At 37.5% G+C, this 24,496-nt stretch overlaps 1 protein-coding gene across 1 annotated transcript; it reads right to left on the bottom strand.

Moving 5' to 3' along the window:
- Window positions 1-632: 632 nt before the first annotated feature.
- On the bottom strand, window positions 633-23,570 carry LOC121959590 (aryl hydrocarbon receptor-like). The gene is made up of 11 exons (XM_088071554.1): window positions 23,201-23,570; window positions 20,448-20,626; window positions 11,428-11,540; window positions 11,236-11,325; window positions 10,060-10,180; window positions 9,040-9,179; window positions 8,082-8,284; window positions 7,888-7,997; window positions 7,393-7,534; window positions 4,996-6,487; window positions 633-4,053 (listed from the first exon to the last, which is right to left on the bottom strand). Exons 1-11 carry the CDS (start codon window positions 23,257-23,259, stop codon window positions 3,958-3,960), a joined length of 2,745 nt encoding a protein of 914 aa, XP_087927680.1. The 5' UTR covers window positions 23,260-23,570; the 3' UTR covers window positions 633-3,957.
- Between the last annotated feature and the right edge of the window lie 926 nt (window positions 23,571-24,496).

Raw genomic sequence — 24,496 nt, 5'->3', positions numbered from 1 at the left:
AAAAAAATATTTTTTTAGGTCTACCTTTTACCTTTTATTTATTATTTTTTATTTTTTTAAATCTGTGGGACATTTCTTCCCAGGTTGCTTACTGTGTTTCCCCACATTTTTTATTTATTTATTAATCATTTATAACAATAATATTTAATTTATCATTTCTAAGCTACACAGTACAATTTAAACCAAATATTTTCTGCTGCCAGCAGATGGGGCTAACAATAACATTTAGCTTTAAAGCATCACTGTGACTACCTGAGCTGTTTGCATGGCTGCAGAGACTCTCGTTTGTCCTCTGCCAGCAGCACAGGAGACGCTGCAGAGACGGAGAATCTGCTGTGTAAGGGCAGACAGAGGACGGAGGCTGCTGCTGGCTGTTACATAATGATTTGTGGGAACACATATCTCTGAGGAGGGATGATGTGGGAGCAGGAAAACTGGAACAAAAACATAAGATGTGCCGTCACAGATACTCCGCAGACAACGCTGCAAGTTGGCACTGGAGCTGCAGACAGAGCACACGATCATAATGGGCCTGACATGATACCTGATCATATGTCAGAGGGTGACCCAGTTTGAATCCATCACACAGTGTCCTCACATGAACTCTTCCACAGACCATGGAGAATCATACATGAGGGGTTAAAGTTCTTTAATGGCAAAATAAATTAGTCCCCAAAGGTAATATTGTGTACACACGGAATACAAAGCAGCTACGGAGTACATAATTATACATAAATATGGCAATCTCCTGCAGGCAACGAAGCATAAATGCGTACTTTATTGTGAATAAAAGTTCTTCTTTGATACAGCTGAGATGGATTTAAACTGGAAATATGCAGCGTGTTTACATAGTTCAGAGTCCTTAACATTAGAGCTGCCGTCTCTCCCACATCATGTGTATGAGTAAATAAACATGTAAAACACTTTACAAATAATGAATTTATTTAAACTTGTTGCAACATTTAAGTGCAAGGAATCTATTTTCCTCATGATGTCTGATAACTGAATATTTAGTTTAAATATAATTAGCATTTTTAAGCAGTAAATGTTTTATAACTCACTATAATGAAGTTGTAAGCAGAAATAAAGGTGTTTATTAATGTATTTGCACTCAAGAAAATTATTTGGTGTATTTTGTCAAGTTTCTGTTTTTCAGTTACATATAAAATTTGCATAATATTGAGTCAAGTAATTACAAAATAAACAATAACAAAAAAGTAAAATTAAATTAAATAAAACTGAGATGAATACTTGAATGTAATTCATGCTCATGGAATTCACCTAACTGAAATATTTTATTTACAGTAATTAGGTACATTAACTTTATTAAAGTTAATTTAACAAATTTCAAATACAGATATTTTATTAACAGTAACTACAGTGATTTAAAAAAAAACCAAATTCAGTAAATTTTATAAATATTTTGTTACATAATTCATCAATTCATCTTAGTTCTATTTTTTTAATTACATAAACTACACTTTTTCCGTTTACATTAGAACTACTTGACTCAATCAGGAAAATGTTATATGTAACAAAAATAAATAAACCTGACAAAAAAGACCAAATAATTTCTTTGGGTGTGTCAACACCCAAAGAACAACGAAAACTATAACGAAAACTATAATTGGAGGGTAAACAGTTAAAATATAACAACTGTCATCAAGTAAAATATGTCCACATATGTTTGTTTTTTTTAAGATGAAATAATTTTTCGTTATATATTTAGAAATACTTCACTCTCCATGACAACTGAGCAAATCCACGTGCTGGTTAAGACCATGACATGCAGCTGAAAGCTCCAGAGAGAAATTTAGTAAGAGGACCTTGAGCTTCAAACTTTTTTAAGATCAAAAATGAACCTTGAAGTCGTAATTTTTGACAAATATTTTACATAAAAAAACACTTGAATACTAATACCTGCCATGTATTTAGTATTTATACAGGGCTAATATATGTTAAATATCGGGGTGAAAATGTAAACGTTGGGATTTAAGCATCTTGCTCACATCAACGGTGGACAGTGAGGAAGGGCAAAGGTTCATTTTAAATAGATTTTACAGTATCTTAATACTGTATTGTGTGCATTTCATGTCTAACATGCTTCTATCTGTGCAGATTTTCTTTAATAATTGCCAGATAATTGGCAAATCTAAATGTAAGTCTAACTCTGCAATGAGGAACATCAGTCAGAGTCACAATTCTTTCCAACGTAAGCTGCGTCAGTGTCGGGAACAGACTCGTTTCTACATTTCACTCTTTAGTTTCACAGTTAAAGGAAGTCCATTTTTGGAGACAAAAACAACCTAAATGAAAGGATGGGTTCACAATATTTAAAATATGCTTTTAAAGCTTTTATCAGGTGTTCTTACGTCGGCCCGGTCGTCAGGAGAAAATGTTGGCGCTGCGCGTTTCTGCAAACCATAGATACTTTTCAACTTATCAATGTTTCTAAAGTGAAACAGTATTCCAGCGGACTGTTTCCATCAGGAAGTGGATGAGAGATTATTACTTTTATTTGTTTTACTACTTTCATGTCTTAATTATTTATTTACTTGGTAAGTTATTTTTATCTATTTAAGTTTTTTTAAAAATCACATTTATTTATTTCGGTTAACCCACTGAGAGCTGGTTGAGACGCCTTTCACAAGTTATTTAACCCTTGAAACCCGAGCACATCGGTTTGATTTATCTCAAAAACAATGCAATGAGAAACTTGGCAACTCCAGCAAATTGCAAGATGTTAGAACTTAAAAATGACCAGAAAACTAGTTTAAAAAAAGAGGAAACTTTGGAAATTCTATAGAAAAATCTCCAGGAGACTATATTTATAATTATCACAACTATATAATTCACATAACATAACATAACAAACAACAAAACAGATTTTTTCTCAACTTTTTTAGGATTTTTTTGGGGGGGTGGTCATTTGCTTTTTTGCTTTTGTTATTTATTTCTCTTTTTTGCTTATTTTCAGGTCATTTTCTCATTAAAAAAAACTAATTTCCTGCAAATTTTTGGGCCATGTCTTGTTTAGTTGTTTATTGCTTTCTACCAATGTTTCTGAGAGAAGTCAAACCAATTTCCTTTTAAAGGGTTAATTTATAATATAAATACTATTGTTATTGTCATTGTTCTTTTTCGCGTCTGTGGGAACGTGCGACTGTATGAGGGCAGACACATCTGTGAAATGATGGACATGTTTTTACATACAGTTAATATTTCAATAAAAATATTAAATTAATCAACTGCACAATAACATGCAAATGTAACATTTTTGGGAATAGCAGAAATGCACAATGCCAAAATGTATTCTGGCAACTGGATTATGTTTGCGTATCTTTGTCCCTCATGGCAATCAGAGGATGAATGAAACTCCCGAATCTGGCCAAAAAACTCCAAATATGGCCACTTCTGGCTCCAACACTACGTCTATTATTTATAGCGTCTCTGGATGTGTCCATAAATGCAGCTGCAGATGAACTGGATCCCAACAGATTCACAGTGTGAAGAACAGAAGGAAACCTGCTGGGAAATGATCGTCCGTATGTAGAATCTTTTTTTTTCTCACATTTCATGTGATACAAAAGTCACGATTTCTTCCAAGTCCACTTGCAACAGCTCCGGTCGGGTCCAGCTTCCGTCCAGCTGACAGGACGCGTCACAACTTTGTTGGTTACTTGCAGCACGAATACGTGTAAAATCATCAGATAAGGTAGCTTGGTAAATGTTTGGAGCGTCCGTCTAAATGCCCGGAGTCTGCAGACACTCAGCGCTGCATCGTCGGCATAGAGACGGATGTAGCAGAGCTGTTCTGAAATGAGAGGGCTCACAATTCTTGGTGATCCACAGCAGACGCAACATTTAGAAAACACCGTGAGAATTTTAGAAACTCCTCATCATGCTCGTGTGTATCTCTGAGTCCGGTCAGAGTTTGCGTGTGCTGCGCAGAGGCGGCTACGAGCCGGTGTTTTGGGAAAGGTTGATGCTCCCAGCGGAGAGGACGGGGAAGGCAAACGGGTCGACGGCTCCGTTCAGGGGGACTTTGGGGATCTGTGGAAGAAGAGAAGGAAACACTGATTATCCTGAGAATGGAAACCTTCAGATGGATCAGATATAGAAGGTCAGGGACACTTTATCACTCGTCATCTCTCCTGACAACTGAAGAGTTTGCAGATAAAACTAAATTGCTGGCTGACTTCTCAAAGTCTGCACATTTTCATGTTGCTCTAGTCGACCTCCTACATCTCCTATAAGGGTCGCCCTGGACAGCATATTTCCTCCTTGTTCACTGATGATCTAAATAAGTCGCTAAATGTTTCTCCTGTTGCGTTTTTTAAACATCGCCGCTGAGAGGGTCAATAAAGTCGGCACGTTAGTAGTCCTCTCCTCAGTCACCCTGTGACCTTAGATCGTCTTGTTTGTTTGTTTTTGGACGTGGAAATGTTGTTTTATTGCATAACATCCGTAACAGTGTCCCCTAAACTACAGTGAAAACACCGACAGACGGGAAATCTCGTCAATAGCAGGGAAAGAGTTAAAAAAAGAAAGACAATGGGTTAAACGCTGCTGCTGACTGATGACATGCTGTGGACAGATCCAGCAGTTTGACACGCAGCATGATGCAGTGTGTGTAGTACCGATGGAGCGAAACCATGGCAACACGGGCGAAACCAAAGCAATTTCTGCTTTTTATTATCGGCTCTATTTATCTGCCAAAAATTTTAACATCATATAATTCCAAGATTTAACAAAAATACATATTCTTGTTGAAATTTATGCCGTATGCATGAAAACGTAGAAAATGACGTCTGAAATAAATCTTCTCATTTCACAAGCGTGTGTGTGTTGGAGGAGGCTCATCAAAACAGAGCAAACACTGCCCGAAGGCCTGTATAATGTTTTCAAGACAAATTGCTACCACCTGGACAAAGACTCCACCTGAAATCTGAGCCACTTCTTCACAAATGAGTTGCTAATGTCGGCTTTTTTTACCTGAGCTTCAGTGCTCCAACAAAAGAACGACGACTGCAACGATCCGTTTTCAGGAGGATACTCGGACTGAACCGCTCCCAGTCCGGACCGCTCTCCGCTCAAATGAACCAAACTGATGTTGCCCAAATCTGTGCGGCCAGCTGCTGATGGCTGCGTCATCCCGTGGTTGATGAACGCCATGCCTGGACGCGGCGGGGCGAAGGAAGCGTTTGTGGTCGACCCTGCAGCAGCGTGCGCGGCTCCTCTGGAGCGTGAAGGTCCCAAAGGAGGCCCGTTCTGTCGGGCGGGAACGGCAGCAGCGCTCGGTATGCGACCTCTTTTTTCATACATGCAGCTGCCGGACAAGCGCTGCGTCTGCGGCTGGAACGGCTGAGCTGTGGAGTTCACGCCGCCTGGTGCGTGTGAGGAATGTGTCAGGGTGTGATGGTGAAAACTTGGTGGCAGCTGCTGTTGTCGCCACGCCGAAGGGCCCTGAAACTGTGAGCCTGTCGGCGGATACTGTGCACTTTTGTCCGTCACATTCGAGCCGAACTGCCGGCTGCTGTTGAGGATGTCGTTGGTGTTTTGAACTGATGGAAAATGTTGTGTCACTTGAGTTGAAATGATTTGTTCGCTACAGTGGTGATTGTTGTTGCTGCTGCTCGGCGGCCACAGCGAAGAGGCGTGTCCCTGCTGAGTGTTACGACAACGAGCGAGCGCCACATTGTGAGACACAACTTGAGAGTCGCCGTTTAGTCCGCTCGAACTCCCAACACCTCCAAGAGCAACTCCCAACTGAGTCTGCTCTGCGAAGCCAGGTTTCATGTCCGTCACTGGCTGCCACGCGGTTGAAAACCTGTGATTCTGACCTTGGATGGACGGACCCGACCCCGCAACGTGATCAGAGCTGTGCACGCCCCCCCCAGTCTCCCTCCGCAGAGCCTCCTCCACGTACGTGAACACGTCGTTGGCCAGGATGTGATTAAGTTCCCTCGATGCATCTTCCTTCTCTTCCGTCATCCTGGCGAGCGTGTTCTCCCAGTCCCGTAACTCCATCTCCTCCACTTCGAGCCCCTCTATCTCACCGATATCCCCCAAAATCTCCTCCAAAGAGTCAATTATGTCCGATGTGAGGTCGCCAGTGATCGACCTCTTCTGCGAGGCCTGGGTCTGTCCCGGCACGCTGAGCAGAGCGTGGCTGTCCATGAAGGCCTGCTCCAGAGACGCCTGGCGTTGTTCTTCGGGGTCGTCTGTTTGGGAGAAGATCTGGAGCGGGGGACTGGGTTTCAGAGGCTGCGTGTACACAGAGTGGTCCTGCCGACGGAGGGATCCCAGCAGGGAGGCGGGGTCCAGGGGTTTCTCCGTCGTGGGCGCCGTGGAGCTCGGTGCAGCGGAGTCAGGAGGACCTGGGATGGACTCCAGAGAAATGTCGTACAGGACGCCTTCACCGGTGGCGAGGTTGAAGGGGAGCTGCTGCCTCCTCTGCTGCAGGTGCTCCTCTCCTTCTTCGTTTCTGCAGAAAAACAGGAGCAACAAAAGGTTTATAATGACGCCAAAACTGTTTGTATTGTATTTAAATAAAGGTTTGGCGGCTAATGAATGAGTACATAAATGTACTCATAAAATCTCAAAAAAAACCTCAGTGCATATGAAAATTCAACACACTGTTTTGAAAAGTGGTAAGGAAGTTTATTTTATTTACCAGAGTAGGGGGCGGCTGAGGAAAAACGCATATAAACGGTGTTAGTTTGGAAATTTTTAAAGACAATATACCTTTAAAACGCAGTTGTGAGTTTTGAATACAAAATATAACCACTTCAAAACATTAACTGTCCCTCCAAAAATCCAAATTAAAAGACAAGACTAGCTGCCAAATCAAGTTACTGCCATGAAGTCGGGACGGTCCACCATCACAGGCGCTGCAGCCTGTCTTAACTGCCTCATGCCACTGGATCAGGGTTTTATGTGTATGCAAATTATTTTTATCTGGCATTTCTGCACCATTTAATAACAAAGATTTGTTTCCAAAAACCCTCCAATAATAAGATAAAATGTAACCTGGTGCAAAAAAAAGTTAGTGTTTTCCCTCCCTCAAAAGATCTGAACAAAAAGAGGGAACTTCGTACTAAAAAACATTGTGACTTTAGAGTAAATCAACTTGAGTTCTCCGAATCAGCTACTGAGGTCTCATAAAAATAAGATACATTTAAACAGAAGAAAGTCTGTGGATTTTCCTTCATAACTTACATCAGAAGCAAATCTGAGAGGGCTCTCTGAGACAGCGATCAGCTGTTTTTACGCTCATGTGGGTACCGGATTATTGTTCATGTAGATTTGGAAATAGCAAAGCTTTTAAGAGGACAACGTACAGAGAGGAAGTGGAAATGACACCCTTTAACAGTAAAAGCTGATGCTTACGTGAGAGCTTTCTGCCGAGCGATGATGAAGTCCGGTCTCCCTCCCTTGAAGACGACTCTGGCGTTGGCCTGAACCCACAGCCAGTGTCCTGTTTTGGTGAGCAGCCTGAAGAACGTGAAGCCGCTGTCTCCGGTCTTGATCACTGAGGACACAGATCCGCAGTTTAAAGATGGCGGTTTAATTTATGTAATTGTACTGCAGTTTTTTTGTTTTTTTTAACAGTTATTCATTCATAAATCGCCTTTTGCATGTAAATTTGTGTTTAACTTCCTGTCCTTTTTTAAAAAAAATCATTTCATCAACGTTATTATTATTTCTATTATTTTTTGTCACTGCCATATATTTCTTTTGGAGAAAGTTCAGTTGTTTGTACATTGTATTGTATGTTTAAATATATAACTGCTCAAAACTAATAAATACATGTTTAAAAATGTTTTAAAAACAGCACAGAGGAGCAGAAAGTGTGATGCACGTGTGTCTTGCAGGAAAACTCACTGCGGAGGTGATTGTCGGCGCAGTACATCATGTCAGCGGCGTGGATGAACTGATAGCCGGAGCCTGTTGTGACCAACTCGATCTCCGAATATCCTAAAACCAGCTTCCCTCTAACAACAAACACACAAACATAAAGAGTTAAAGAGGCCGAGAATCCTCAGTCTTACGCTGAGAGAATAATCCGAGATGCCGACCTGGTGTCGATGCCCACAGGAGCGAAGTCCATCCTGTGTTTGGTCTGGAAGATGAGGGTCTTGGTGCGGATCTCCATGACTGAAGGAGGCTGAACAGGAGTGGCGATGGCGAACAGAGCCAGCTGAGGAGGAGCGGCGGTCCCGTCAGGCGCCGAGTTCCCCTGCAAGTGCAGATACTTCAGACGTCCGGTGAAGTTCAGAGCCTGAAAGCAGAAGAGAAACACTTTTATTTGTGCATGTCCGCAAAAATATCACATCATTCAGGAAAACAGTAAAGATCGCTTTAAAATATCAATGAACTCTTTAAAACCTGGAGCAACATCACTTGTGCTGCTTTCAGACGCCTTTTATTTAAAGCTTTGAACCCTGAGCAAATTAATTTTAAATTTTAAAATTAAAAAATGAATTTTAAAAAAGGCAATGAGCAACTTGGCTGCAAGAAATTAGTAGATTTGTCAAATTATTCTTAAAAAGCTAAGGAAAAATATAAACAAGAAAACTATATTTATAGTCATAATTACATATTTATGTTAAAAATACATATTTTCAGGTAATTTCTGTGTGTTTAAAAAAAAAAAAACATTTTTAGGAAATGAAGGTAATGGGCAACTTGACAAGAGATGTGCACAAATTTTAAGAAATTAGTAGATTTAGAAAAAAAAAGGAAAATATTTTGGGAAAAACAGAAAAAAGATGGAGAATTTATTAGAACTAAACCTATACTTATAATTAACATAATTACATATTTTAAATTAACAGGAAATATTATAATTTTTAAGATTTTTTTGGGGTCATTTTTTTACTATTATCTTTTTCTCGATGTTTATGAAAGACACTGAGCCAGTCTGCCAGGTTTCAAAGGGTTAACAAAAGGCTTTTTCTATTTTGTTGATCATAAATGAGTGAAGTATCAGCTTTTCATTGTAGTTTTAGCAGCTTGTTTTCCAAACTATTTTACCAGGAATCCAGAGGTGTTGTCCAGCAGGCAGCGGAGGCGACAGCAGAAGCTTCTCTCGAGGAACAAAGAGTTTTCTGGAGGGACGTACTGAGGCAGCAAACTCACGGAGCTGCTTCCAGCTTTACCGCTCGCCGGCTCGCCTGCAGAGAAACGACATTCAGCTCAAACTGCTTCGTTTGTCGAATCTCTCAACTGACAAACAGACAGAGAGCAATATTTGGCTTTTTCTATTGATTTAATCCATTAAAGTAGTTGCCAGTTAATTTTCATTATGTCTTATCAGAGCACACTTTTTGTTTTTAATTTATAAAACTTTTATTTTTTTTATTTAGAGACTTTACAATGTACATGTAAAACAAATATTTATCCTCTGGCAACTGTAACAAGTGTCAAATCAAATCATTATTAATGATTATAATAATAAATAATAATAATAATAACAATAATAATAATAACAACAATAATAATAATAATAAATAATAACAAAATAATAATAAAATAATAATAATAAAAATAAGAGATTTTTGTTTTAATTTTCTTTCCATTATTTTAATTATTTCTTTGTTGTATTGTGTTCAATTTTATTTATTCAATTTTATTATCTTTTTTCTGCTGTTTTTTTCTGTAAAGTAACAAAAAATTGTAAAAAAAAAAATGTTACAAAAATGTAACAGAAGAAATAACTGATGCCAACTGTAAAAACAAAATAAGAATGTGTGAATATATATATATATACATATATACATGTATAAGTCAAAAGAAATATATATCTGGATAAGATAATAATACTTAAAATAGCATGACTTTATAGGATTAAAAATAGAATTGTTAAAGGCTAAATATTTTTTTTTAAAATATTAATAACAGCTAAAGAATGAACGAAAAAAGGAGGGCGATGCTTGAATGTCAGTTATCAGGTTAAACAGTTACAGGGTTAATGTAAGAAGGGTTTGCGAGTACACCTGAATGAAACAGCTTTCATATTTGTGACGGGTGGATTTCGATGAGTTAAATTCGTACCTTCTGCTCTCAGGTGTGAGCGCGAGTCGCCGGGGTTGAGGGCGAAGTGGAGCTGACATTTGAACATCTCTCTGTCGTCCATGTGAACGAGATCGAGCACGCTCTGCTGCACCACGTCAGACTGGTGACAGACGGGAGGAGGAGCTTACGTTTACTGCAAATACTCTACCCAAGTACTATTATGAAGTACTTTGCTTCTATTTTATGCTACTTTATACGTCTACTCGACCACATTTGATTAATTTCAAACGTGTAAAAAAGAAAATAGAGAAATGATTTTACAAAGAAGCCGACAAACAAAAAAGTAATATATGCAGACACTGAAAAAAATTTATAAAAAATTTTTACTCCGTTACAGTTTTTTGAGAATTTATGATCAGAAACTGCTTTATTTAGGGTTTTAATTAGGGTTAAACGTACAAGCCTCGTTTTTTTGGTGCATAACACAAAACAAGTGAAGCAAAAATAATTAAAAAAAAACAATATAAAAACACGTGAAAGATGTTTTTAAAATGAAAAAAGCTGCACAGTTTAAAAACTATATTTTTTTGTTAATACTTCTGTACTTTTACTGCCATATTTTGAATGATTTTAAATTCCTTTTAAATGATGTAAAAAAAAAACTTTAAAAATGTGTGTTCATAAATACAGAAAGTTTCCACATTATTTAGAAGAAATTCTAAAGTGTAAATGTACTTAATTACCATATTTATGAACACACGTTTTAAGTTAATGAGTCGTGAAAATAAAGTTGTTTGAATTTTTTTCACATTATTTAAAAGGAATTTGTTAAACTGTAGTATTGACACTTTTTCAACCCTTAATTTTTCCTACATTTCAATTTATTTCTATTTTGTTTTTACGTACCATGGTTTTTATTCACTGGTTTTATATTCGTTTTTTTTTCTTAATTTTATTTTGCTTTTACTTTCTTTTTACTGACTCATGGTTTACTCTTATTTTTATTTTGCTTTTACTTGTCTTGTTTTAATTCCTTTTTTTTCGTGCTGAGCACCGTTGTCACTTTATCGTGATAATTCCCGTCCTGTGCTGTCGATTATAAGTGCAAAAAAGGAGTCCGACTCATTCACTGTAAACTTAATCTACATACAGGTATAAATAAAGTTCCCTTACTTTAAAACTCTGTTAAAAAGAAAAACATTCACTCTGTTTTACCTGATGGAAGCCCAGGAAGTCCTGGATGGTCGGAGACGTGTAAAAGACGGTTCCATCAGTCGTCACCACCAACACAAAACCATTTAAAGCCTGCGGAAATAACAGAAACACAAAATGACAAACATCCGAACGGAAACATATATATACATATAGAAATAAAAACCCGTGTAATCCGGTGTCGAGTTGTCGTACCTGCAGGAGGAGTTCCCCCTCCGAAAAACTGACTCCGTCCAGAGACGGCGTGTGTCCATTTCTGCCGTTTGCAGAAACGAGAGGAGCCGACCTCACGTGCCTCTGGAGCGCCGCTGCAACACGCAAAACAAAATCAGTCAAAAGAAACTTCAGAAGTTCATTTTTGTTGTCCAGTAAAAAACTATTGCTAAAAGGAAAAAACTGAACTCATGTCGTGGTGTCTTTAAGTGGTCTGAGCTTATGACGAGCTCTGAAATAATTTCAGTTCATCCAAAAAACACGTTTTCTCACTGTTATATATTTATGTTTAAGAAATATAACATCCTGCATCTTATATAGGGTCGATTTTATCCCTGTTTTTTAACCTTTGGCCTTTTTTCTGTCTTATATTCTCATTTTTTAGATGCAAAACTTTCTTTTAAAACACATTTGTTGTGTGTTGCATAAAGAAACCTGAAAACTAAAACTAATGAAAGGATGGATTTAAGGATGTCCTTCAGATTTTAAGACATTTCTAGGATTTTAGAAGGTTCACTGGATTTCAGAACATTTCTAGTATTTTAGGACATTTTGAGGATTTTAGGACGTTTTTAGGATTTTTGGGACATGGCTCTAATTTTGGGCCGTTACCAGAATTTAAGGTCATTTCAATGATTTTAGGACTTTTTTTAAGAATTCAGGATATTCTAGGATTTGCAGACATTTGTAGCATTTCTAAACATTTCTAGGATTTTAGGACATTTCTAGGATTTTAGGACACGAGGGCTTGAATTGCTGCATCCTTGCTAATGTGTCACTGGTTTATTTGTGGAACAAAAGATGAGCGAAGATGCCAAACGCAGACAGCTTTCACCTGCACGTGCAGAAATGATGAGTGTGCTTTCATGTGTAAATCTGCAGTTTTCGTGTGTTTGTGCAAGAAAAAAAGGCAGATTTTACACATAATTTGCAAATTAAATAAGCATGAATTACTGTCCAGAAATTCTTTCAACATGAGTCTGTTTTTATTTAGGTCAAACAGGACGGAGCAGCTTTTTTTTCTGTTGTGTTAAAAATAAGTGAATCTAAAGCAAAATGTTGTGTAATCTAATCTGCGATCGCTGGCTTCCAGTCAGCTCAGCAATACCTCCTTTCCTCTCCGTACAGTAATGACTGTGTGGCACGCTAACAAACTTCCCTCGCCCTCCCACCACCCCTCCACCCCCTTTTTCAAACAAACCCGCTGGATCTGCAGGAATTCGCCCTGTCATCTCGGTCAAGAGCTGCTTTCTGCACAACTCCCAAAGAATCTGCAGTTTGTTATTACAGCGTGAAGCGAGAGCGACTCAGGGGGTCCGCTCAGACCGCTGCGGTGCATCAACACGTCGTCAAGTGTTAAACTCGGCGTGACGTTGAGGGGTTGGACACAACGTGCAACACAGAAAAGTGATGTTAAACACTGAACAAATTCGACAGTTTTACCAAAAAGGTCTAATTTAACCTGAATGTGTAATCTGACCTCCCCTCCTCCCTTCACTTCCATCCTTTCCTTTCCTGCCTCCCTTCCTCTTCCTCCCCCTCTCCTCTCCTCTCTCCTCCCGGCTCCTGCTCGGCGCTGTGCAGCTTTAAAGGAAGAGGGTTCACACGCAGAGTCAGTGCACCTCCACAAAGACGAGGAGGAAACCTGCATCGCCCACACCATCACACACACATCAAACTGTGTCTACAGAGTTCATACACACTTTTACCATCTTCTATGACTTTCTCATGATTTTGACACTAATGTTGTACCCTTGGTGTTGTTTTTTTTTTAAATTTTGGCCATCTTTTATAAAAGATTTTGCAGATTTTTTCTTTTCTTTGAAAGTTTCTTTTTCTCTCTCTTGAAAATTTTTGGGTTCTTTTTTTCTTATTTTTTGGGGGGGGGCATTTTTTAAGATTTTTAAACAGTTTGGAAGGCATAAATTCAGGCCTTTTTTTGCCATGTTTTAGGAAAAAAAATGCAGATTTTGTTTTTCTTTAAAAGTTTTAGGTGTATTTTTTTCTTAAAAATTGATCAATTTCTTAAAAGTGATTTTAAAGAATAAAAAAGGTGTGTTTTTTGTAATTTTAAAGATTTTTCAAGGGTTTGGAAGGAATGTTTTGTTAAAAAATAAAAAATAATAAAAAAAAAAAAAACAATTTTTGGCGATTTTAAACGAAAAAAAACATTTGTAATTTTGTTTTTTTAAATGTTGGTGATTTTTAGAAAAAACAAAAACTGAAACAATGTTAAGATAAAAGTCAGAATCACATAAAAAAACCAAATCCGACCAGTTAACTCGTTTTGTTTTGATTTTGAAGCGCTCATGTCTCACTAAATAGACCATACCATGCCTAAACTGCTAATACTTTGTAAATTGCAGCTAATAATCTGTGCAGATTTACTGCAGCGATATCAGCAGCTCTCAGTTTACAGCAGCCGACAGGCTCATTTCTGCGTATCTTGCACCCAGACTGCTCACATTCGTCACTTCCTTCCTGCGCTCGGAGGTGTCAGACTGCACTAACCGACTGTCTGCGGAGGAGACGAAATGCTCTGTCTGGTTTGGGGTTCGGTTAGGGTGAAGCTGTTGGTTAGGAGCAGGCAGCCTGCTCGGATAATAGAGGTTTATAGGTTAGAGGTTGCTGTGGTACGTTGTTTTTTTGTGGTTCTGGTATCAAAGATGTGACTGTGATCTCATTTGAGATATCGGAGACAGAAAAAGTTGAAAAGCAACAACATCAGCCTCCACGAACAAGCCAGCAAGCATGTGATGCAGAGGAATTTACAAGTGTCACGCAATAATCTGCTTTTTCACACAAAACTGCCGCCAGCAGAGTGAGGAGAAGCAGTGCAATTCTGAGCTAGAAAACCAAAACAATGACCTGAACTTGGCTATAAAAGGCTCAACGGAGCTTCAGAGTCAGGCAGTGGTGGGACATAATAATGGATATAGACCAGGGATGCTAAACTTGCCTTGTTTGGGGGCCACTTTTCAAGCCAGGGGCCAGACGCAGCAGCCCCATACGTGTTTCTAAGATTTAAGACATTTCTATGAATTTAGGATTTTTTTTTCGGATTTTAGAACATTTCAAGGATTTTAGGATGTTTCCAGGATTTCAGGACATTTCTCTGATTTTTGGACATTTCTAGGATTTTAGGATATTTCTATGATCTTAGGAAGTTTCTCACATCTTAGGGCATCTCTCAGATTTTTAGGGCATTTCTATGATTTTAGGATGTTTCTCGGATTTTAGAAAATTTCTAAGATTTTAGGACATTTCTTGAATTTCAGGACATTTCTGTGGTTTTAGGACATTTCCAGGAACTTCGGACATTCCTAGGATTTTAGGACATTTCTCAGATTTTAGGACATTACTAGGACTTAAGGACATTTCCATGATTTTACAAGACTTCTAATATCTTAGAAAGTTTCTCAGATTTCAGGACATTTCTGTGATTTTAGGAGATTTCTGGAACTTTAGTAAATTTCTAGGACTTCAGAACGTTTCAAGAATTTTAAGATGTTTCTGGGATTTTCGGACATTTCTCGGACATTAGGACATTAGGGGCTCAGCTAGGTCCTAATATGTACTACAAGTAAAAAAATAATTCCCAGTGTGAATCACTGTATTTTTGTTGTGAACTAAAAAAGGGTTATGGGGCCCACCAGGCACTCTATCAGCGATCCGTTTCGGCCCGAGTGCCGTACGTTGATTATCACCGACCTAAAATATCAAACAAAGAGAAATTGCGCTGCATTCCTGTTTTCTTGATGAATAATTTGAATTTTCTGCATCTTGAATCTCTATCAGGTTACGATTATTTCTGACATTGCATGCACAAAAGCATCAGCAGCGTCTCCGTCGCGTTCATGACTCAGCAGAGCAGATCCGACTCGCAGCAAAGTGCAGCTGGAGGCCGAGTTAATGACGGCGCTGACCTCGCTCTAACCTCGTTATCCACAAACACAGGAAGCAGACACGAACTGCCAGCTCTCCGACCCCTCCCCGTCGCTCCCTGTGGTGTTAGACTTCCTGAGTGGTTCAGACTCTGGACTCTGTTGCTACGGTGACATGGGTTCACCATGGTAACCCCCGGTGATGGCAGCAGCAGCAGCATCACCTGGGACTCATTCACCGGAGGAAACAACAGACGAGTCTCAACCTTCCTGCACTCACACACCTTAGTTTTCTTTACTTTAAACTCATTTTCTCCTCATTTCGTTTGCAGATCCGTTGACTTTATGCACATTCACCCGCAAACAGATAAATAACCATGCAATTTTTCAGTTTCATGCACTATACTCGTTGTTGATTTAGCATTTTTGGCAGGACTTTATTGGCCACGTCTTTAACTTTTGTAACAAATTATCATGAGATGTGCTTCGTGTATCGGCCGTTTGTTTGCAAAATTTGAAATCAAACTTAAATCAAACAATCAAAGGGCCACTGATGCACGATATTTTTGCTCTTGACGGTGCTTCAGTTGTGTTTTGCATCTTGATTTGGACAGAGATTTTATATTTTAGCTGTGTGGGTTAGGGGTTGCTTTGTGGACAGATTTTTTTTGAAAATGAAGGAGTAAAAACCTGGACTCAGCTTTAAGAGCTTTAAGACAGCTCAGTCTTGTTTTATTTTTAACTTGCTTTTTCTTTTTTTTTAATCTAATTTTCAGGTAATTTTCTTGTACTTTTTATTAATTTCTTGATGAATAAATTTCCTTCATCCCATGTTTTTAAAAGCCACTTTGCCCTTGTTTCAAATCCTTATTTAAATTTTATTTATTCTATTGACTATTATTTTTTACATTTAAGTCTGTTTCACAGTTTTACTACTTCCTGTCATTTTATTATTTTATTATTTTTTTTAATTTTATTTATTATTATTATTATTATTATTATTATTATTATTTATTTTACTTTGTGCTAATAACCTTTCATTTACTTACTTTACTTTGCTTTAATTTACTTTATTTACAGGTTGAGTATTTTATTTTATTTATATTTTATTATTAGTATTAGCATTTCCTCAGTTCCTGGTTTTAATGAGTACTAATGAGTGCACTTTTTTACCAATTTCTTGCTAATTTTTGGGTCATTTCTTCTTTTGTTGCTCTTTAAGTCTCAAAGGGTTAAGCAGCCCAAGAAGAAAGTCTTGTTTGCGTGAATCCATATAAACTTAACCAAACAACGTATCACATAACCGCACGTCCCTGTTTTTGTTTCCTAACAAAAGACCTCGGAGATCGCGTGAGGAGCGTATGAAAGTTTGGTGTTATTTTTAAGGCTTTGTTCGGCATCGACCATAATGGGCCTAAAACATCAGGCCCTGAACAAACATCCTCCACAATCAGAGGAAGCTGCTGAGGAAGATTAGATGGAGAATTCAGAATCCAGGAGGCCACGGAGAGGTCTTTTCTCGAAAAAACAATGAAAACTGAGACGCTTTCATTCTGGGGAATTCGTGATCGACTGTGTTTTTAGCCACGTTTGGTCCGAGCTGAAATATCTCTGCAACTATTAGACGGACTGACATGAAATTTTGTGCAGAAATTCGTTTTACCAAGAGGATGAATCCCTCTGACTGCGACTATATCCTGACTTTTCCTCGGGCTCCACCGTGAGGTTGACATTTATACCAACTTTGTTAATCCTTAGACTTTTTATCTGGTGCCATCTGGTCAAAGTTTGACTTATTAAGCTTTGGGCAGTATCACAGTATCACAGTATCACAGTATTCCAGGGTATATAGAAATACTGAAGGTATATTTTTCAATACAGGAGCTCTTTCAATTAAAACTCATTTTATGTAGTGCACAGCACGCACCGCCAGTTTAGTCTCCGGTCTCTAATAGTAGAACAGGCAACTGTGTTGAAAGACGCTGCAACACTCCCTTGAAAAAGCAATGCAAAAATGTCTAGGGAAAAAAGAAAAAAATCTCGGGAAAAATTGTATTTTTAATTATTAAGTACAAAATTAAAAAATAACGTTACAGAGTTATATAGTTTTTTAAGCCTTTATTATTATCTTTTCAACATCTTGTTTACTTTGTTTTTAACAATTTTCATGTAATTTATAAAAAATATATATCTAAGGACCAAAAGAGAAAAAGGCTAGGAAAAACTATATTTATAATTATAATTATAAATTATAATAATTATAAAGTTTTTAAACTTATGTAACAAGTTATTTTTATTTTTGAGGCACTAAGGCAATAAGCAACTTGGTAATAAATGTTCCACAAATTAATAAATTTTAGAAATATTTTTAAGCAAGCTCAGGAAAATATCGAGGTAAAAAACCTTAATATAATAATTAAGATTTTTTAAATGATGTTACGAAATTACTACTATTATATAACTACTACTATAATAAGGGACTTTCCCAGCTCATTTTCTTGTTTTATTTTTACCTTTCTTTCAATCATTTTTTTTTTTTTTTTTTTTTTTTACAAATTATCAGGTAATTTTCTTGTAGTTTTTACTAATTTCGCTGCTCATTACCATCTTCCCATATTTTTACGTAGTGTCATATGAGACGGATTTATTGTCAAAAACAGCGATTCAGCAAACAGCTTTGTCTGTGATTTTGACACTTAAACTTCCTTTAACTTCCTTTGAACTCAAACAGCTCGTGTCTGGACGAACATCAAAGTTTAGGAGGAGATAACGATGCGATGCACGGCGGGACGGGACAGAGCGCGCCGATGCAGATATAACCTCCATCTGATGGGCCTCGTCTCGTTATACTTCACCTCTCAGCTCTCTTTCTGTTTGGAGCTCACTCACTTTTCTGTAAACACTGTATTAAGTTTGATAAGTATAAATAAAACATATCTAAAACCACATATCTATTATGGGTGGTTATATAATAAATAAAAACAGCGTGAAGCTGCATTCACAAACACTCTGCATCTGCGTCGCCTTGTCAAGCAGCCCTCATGTCATGCCGGCGTGCCGCAGAGCCTCCAGCCCTCCTCTTCCTCCCTCTGCACCCCCTCTGCTCCGTCAACAGCAGCGATCAGCCGGCCGATAGCAGCCAAGAGAGGCACAAACAGAGGAAAGACCAGCTGGACTCCTTTGGTGCAAAATGAGTTTCAGCGATGGCACCAGTAAGCGTGTAATTTCATGTAACTATAGGGACTCTTTTTACGTGCTTTTCATTCTTCATTCTTTGATCATTTTGGCTGTGTTCGTGCAGATGGCATACATTTTGGCAAGATTGTGTATTTTTGTTTAATTTTTGAAGTTTTAGCTCAGCTCCTACAATAAGTTTGAAACACACTGGAAACTAAAAAAAAGTTTAAAAAACCTTAAAAAAAATGTAAAAAGTGCCATTCAAAGTGCAGTTTTTGATCCCACAGGATTGGGCATATTTTATTTGGCATATGAAGAAAATGCATTCATTTCCAATTGGTGCACTGTCACAATTAATGTTGCTGCTAATCACTGACATATCCCAGACTGTCATCATCAAAAAAAAACTACTTTGCATGTAGTATATCTAAAAACACAGTGGCATCATGACAAAAACCTGGCATTTACAGGGTTAAAATTCTGAATATTAATGAATATTTGATATTTATGATTAGGACTGATGATAGTTTAAAAAAAACTCAAGAAAGGAGAAAATAATATTATTAATAAGCGCATTTTGAGTGCAGAGTGATGCAAGTGTGGGACCTTACGGTTAAAGGGATAGTTTGGATTATTTGAAATTGGTGTGTATGAGGTATTTAGTGTTTTACACGTCGGTTTTAAGCCACAAACTGCCATCTTTGAGTCTGTGTGTGTGTGTGTGTGTGTGTGTGTGTGTGTGTGTGTGATCAGCGTCAGAATAAGGGCCTACTGTTCTCTGTCCGCCTGTCTCGTGTTTCTTTACGTAGAGTCCGATCTGCGCCTGCAGCACACTCTCCTGTTTCCCTCCCAGCAGGGACACTATTCATTATTCACAGTGTCAGGTTCCCTCTCCGACACCACACACACTCACGGCGCCGCCACAAAAATGTCCACAGCTGCATATTTGCACACCACACACACACTCTGATCCCACATATGTTGTCTCTCACTTTCAATATTTCAGTCACCACCAGCAGTGCAGCAAGTATTTCGATCACTTTCTTAGGTAAAAGTACTAATACCACACGGTCCAAACCTTAAAACCCTAATATTCTCGAGCGATTTCAACAATGTTTTTAAACCTTTAACACCTGGGTAAACATCTGTTTTCTTGTGCAACATTCAGATGCTTTAACCAGCGTTTAAATCTCTGAAACCAGAGAAAATTGTTTTTATTTCTTTCAAAAACCACAGAAAAAAACCATAACCAGCTACTTGGCGATAAATATCCCGCAAACTGCTTAAAAAAATTAAATTAAATTTTTTTAAAAAAGTAAGAGGAGACAGAGATATAATCTGAAAATTTGCTTGGGGGATTATTATTTATCCAAAAAAAAAAAAAAGTGGGAAAAATGTCCAGGAAACCTTATTTGCAGTTCTCTTAATCATTTATTTAAAATTATGCTACAGAAAAAAATTAATTTTTTAACATTTTCTTGAGGTCATTTTCTTGCATTTTGATTGTTTCTTTTTTTTTTCCTTTTGCTTATTTTCAGGTAATTTTCCTGTAAGTTTTTATGAATTACTGTCTAATTTTGGGGCATTTTTTTTGTAAGTTGTCACCTTATATTTTTAAAATATTAAACAGGAAAAGCAGCAGATCTGCACATTTGTGAGGCCTGAACCATGAAATCCTTTTTGCATGAAAAAACAAACTAATATAAAAATATTCACCATTTAATTTCCCGTTTATAGACTCCAATTGTTTCACTTCAACATTTTCACTTTTGTACGGAAAAATCTTAATTTTTAAAATAACTGTCAGATAAATGTAGTGCGACAGAGGTATGAGATGGCATACGAGGAAAATACTCAAGTACAAGTACATCAAATTTGTACTGAAGTGCAGTACTTGAGTAAATGAGTTACTGTATAAACCATGTGGCGGAGGTCACTGACCGTGGAAGTAACTCTTGACCTTGAGGTATCCCACACTGAGCCGGAGCACCGACAGTTTGTCCAGGCGACCTCTGACCTCCTGGGAGAACGGCAGCATGTCGGTGAGTCGGTCCAGTTCGCCGTTCAGACGGTCCCGGTGGCGTTTGGACGGATTGGTCTTCACAGGCGGAGGCTTCACGCTGAAACAACACAAAGAGTTGTCGAGTGATTTTTTTTTCCTGCTAAAACACTTTTTCGCTTCTCGAAAATCGACAAGTGTGGGAGTTTTTTTGGTACCAGGTAGGTTTTCATATCCTGTACGTGGATGTAAGAGATACTGACGCTCTGACTGTTCCTGCTCATGAAAACAATACGCCTGTTTGAAAAAACTCCACTGTTTGAATTTCTGAGAGACGCTGCTGCGGGTTGCTGCCCAAATAAACTGAGAACCACATCAAACAAAGCGTCGAGAGGCCGAGAGCGTGGCTCATACTTCTGTTATTACAAGACTGGAAAACACTCCGAGTTTCAGCATTTAGCACGCTCACTCACGTTAGTCTGTGTGTACAAGAAACACCCGAAATATTAGATTTACTCATTATTGAAACCACAAAGTTAAGTGGAAGAAGCGGAAAATTTTATGTACTTGCCGCCACTTTTTACTCCACTGCTAACAGAGACGGAGTTCATTAAATGTGATGTTTTTCGTGGAGATTGGATACATTTTGAAAGAGATTGTGTATTTTTGTTAATATTTGAATTTCAGCTCCTACAATAAGTCTAAAATACACTGTGGAAACTAAATAGTTACATTCAGACTGTTCAGGTCCAAAAATGCTCCATTGAAACCCATTCAAACTGACATTTTTGATCCCACAGCCATCAGAGCAGAAAAACAGGACTTGTATTATTTCTGGGTGTCATTTTGTCATTTTGACTATTTTCCACCTGATGAGGTCATTTTGACCATATTTGGCGTATGGAGGAAATACATGCTGTTTCCACGAGGAGACCTGTGACAATATCACAGTTCATCCGACAGCCGTTTAAATATTTCAGTCTGGATTAAAAATGTTGGAGCGACGCCTGCTGAAGCTAACACGGCTAAAAACAGAACATATTCGGAGCAGAGCAGCCAAAAACAGAGTTACGTCATGATTTTGAGATGACTGTTGATCTTCCACCTGGCCTGCACCGTTATTACTACAAATTACCACAATGTAATTCCTCTCCGACGTGTCGGGACACGCAGCGGCCCCGTGAGCCATTCCTGCCTGACTGAACGCAGATCTGAGGGCAGAGATGGAGGGAAGAGGAGAGGCAACGAGGCAGGCGAGAGAAAACACCAGAGACGAAAACATCAGAGCGGAGAGAAAATTTAGATCTGAGAAATGTTATGATTTTATATTTAAAAATACCCACACGTATATATTTTACTCTGTTGGAAACACTTTGTTGCAGCTCAAAGTTTGGACCTTGCAGAAACATGTTTTTAGAGACAGAAACAAGTCACAAGTCATAAGTAAGTCTCAAAATTTTAAACTTTGAATTTGGGTCCTAAACAAGTCACAATGCACCAAATGTTATGCCATTTTAAAACAAAGTATTTTTTCTAGACTACCACAGAGTCTTTGTGCCAAAACAAAATAATCTTTAAAGTATTTTTTTCCAACTGGCGCTCAGTAATGTAATTTTAATTCTTCATGGTTCTCACCTGCGACTTGACTGGATGCTGTCATTTCGGGACAATTAGTGTTCAAGTCCGAGTCAAGCTTTTTGATTTCTTTTTTTAAAAATGTATAAAAATGCAATTAGCATGTTAGCAAGGGATGTCCCATAAATTAAGAGAAATGAGGACAAGGTGACAAGATTTTTTTTTTTTTTTTTTTAAGTCTTGAAAAAAATCTTGAAAAAAATTAAATAAATATGCATATATATATATAGTTTACCTTTTTTTGCTTAATTTCAGTAAATTTTCTCATATTTCATTACACATGTTACAAAAATGTCAAGAAAACTATATTTACATTTACATATTTATAATTTTAAATACTTACAAATATAATTTATATAATTATAAATATTACAATAATACAACAATATAAAATATATTATAGTAGTAATTATTAACTTTTTATAAACATTTTTTTGTTTGTTTACCTTTTTTTTGGCCAAAATTTCAGTTAATTTTCTCCTAATTTGTAAACCATGTTACTGTCACAAATCAAGCCAATTTTCTCAAGTTTCAAAGGGTTAAAAAACAGAACTTCCAGCACTGCCACAAAAGTACACAAAATATCTCAAATTGGCAACTCCTCAATGAGTAATGTTGCAGTATATTTTTGCATACTTGTATGGCCTGTAAGTGTGATTCTGAATACAGGACTTCACCTGTAAGAGTACTTATACACTATGGTATCGATGTGTTTTGAGTAAGTAAAAGTATTTCTCCCACCATCACCTGCTTGACCTTATCTGGCCTTGACGTCATCACCTTCGCGTGACACTTGCTGCAGGTGGACTACCTGCCCCCCCGTCCCGGAAATCATAAATCACCAAAATAAAACGACGTGAATGACTGCTGTCTCGGTGGATACACGAGGTGAGTGTAAAATTGGCATAATAATTATAATTACGCGGTAATTATGACAGTGGTGATGGCTTATTGATCAAACCGCAATGACCCGTAATAACCCCGCCAACGGTGCACAGTTCAGGCCTGTTTCATAGCCCGAGGAGACACAAAAACAACATTTTTAATGTCCAAAACTGACCTTTTCTGAACGGGTTTCTTCCTCCTCTTCACCGCGTACACCCCTCTGTCCCCCGGCATGGTGCTGCTCCGGTTTCCTCCTCAATTTTCTCCTGACATTCACTTCAAAATTTTAAAAAAAGGCATAAAAAGTTTGGTTTTCTTTAGCGTCCAGACACACCCTGTATGTTTACCTCCACCAAAGCTCCTTTAAAAAACAGGTGATTTCACTAAAACGCGGCTCAGTCGGACACGGGACTGAAATAATCCAGATTCATGGAGTCTGGCAGCATTTTTTGGAGACGCTGTGTCTGTCGGAGACTCGTTTGAAGAGTCACAAACTTTTCAAAGGAAGTTCAGAAACACACACACCAGACAGTCCTCCTGTGTGTCTGCCCCCGCTGCAGCCAATCAGAGCCTCCGTAACATCCGCGCAGCTTTGCGTCGACGCCTCTGATTGGTCAAAACTTCTCCTTTGTTTCTCAACTGTAAAAACACAAACTGTACATGAAAAAGTACTTTTTTTTAATTGTGGGTTGTTAAAAAAAAGTTGTTTCTTTCAAGTTAAGATTTAAAGTTATAGTGGCAGCAGCAGCAACACTTTCCATCGACATAGTCTTGTTTTTCAAGGTTAAGATTTTTTTTTTTTTACCTGAAATCGTGACTCCATCCAGTGGAGGTTAAAGTCATCACAGGTTAACTGCTGGTAAATAAAATAAAATACAATTCTGGCATTTTTAGACCTTGTGTATCTATTAATTTGCACTGCTCCTTTTTAAATAAACTGAACCTAAACCTAAACCTAATAAAATAAAATAAAACAAAACAAAATAAAAATATAATATAATGTTAAAAATAAAAAAATTCTGGCATTTTTATACCTTGTGTATTTTCTAATTTGTACTATCCCCTTTTAAATACACTTAATCTATTCCTTAAAAAAAAAATTAGAAAGAATAACAATAATAAGATTAGGCAACAATAAAATAACATGATATTTAAACAAAACATAACAAAGTAAAATAAAATCTAATAAAGCAAAATCAATTAAACACAAAAAATAAAGATTATATAATAAAATAAGACAAGATAACATAAAACAAAACAAACTGAGGCAAAATAAAATAAAAATAAACCGCAGGGAAAAAAAACAAAATAACAAACTAAAATCAAAGTAAAACAAAACAAAATAAAACACAGTAAAATAAATTAAAGCAAAATGAAAAAAAATTAAATACAATAAAGCAAAGAAAAGTCACATAAAGCAATACGAAGTAAAGTAAAATAATACAAATTACAAAACCCCCAAAGTGAAGTA

This window comes from Plectropomus leopardus, chromosome 20 (genome assembly GCF_026936395.1).
Source record: "Plectropomus leopardus strain MGB_pleo_1.0 chromosome 20, ASM2693639v1, whole genome shotgun sequence".
In the NCBI taxonomy this organism is placed as follows: domain Eukaryota; kingdom Metazoa; phylum Chordata; class Actinopteri; order Perciformes; family Serranidae; genus Plectropomus; species Plectropomus leopardus.
This window is presented reverse-complemented; position numbering and strand designations above follow the sequence as displayed.

Excerpts from the sequence above, each read along its gene's own strand:
- LOC121959590 (XM_088071554.1), bottom strand. The coding sequence starts at position 23,259 with ATGCCGGGGGACAGAGGGGTGTACGCGGTGAAGAGGAGGAAGAAACCC. Across the intron at positions 8,285-9,039 it reads ACAACACCTCTGGATTCCTG|GCTCTGAACTTCACCGGACG; the intron begins GTAAAATAGTTT and ends TTCTGCTTTCAG. Across the intron at positions 4,054-4,995 it reads GTTGGAGCACTGAAGCTCAG|ATCCCCAAAGTCCCCCTGAA; the intron begins GTAAAAAAAGCC and ends CTTCTTCCACAG.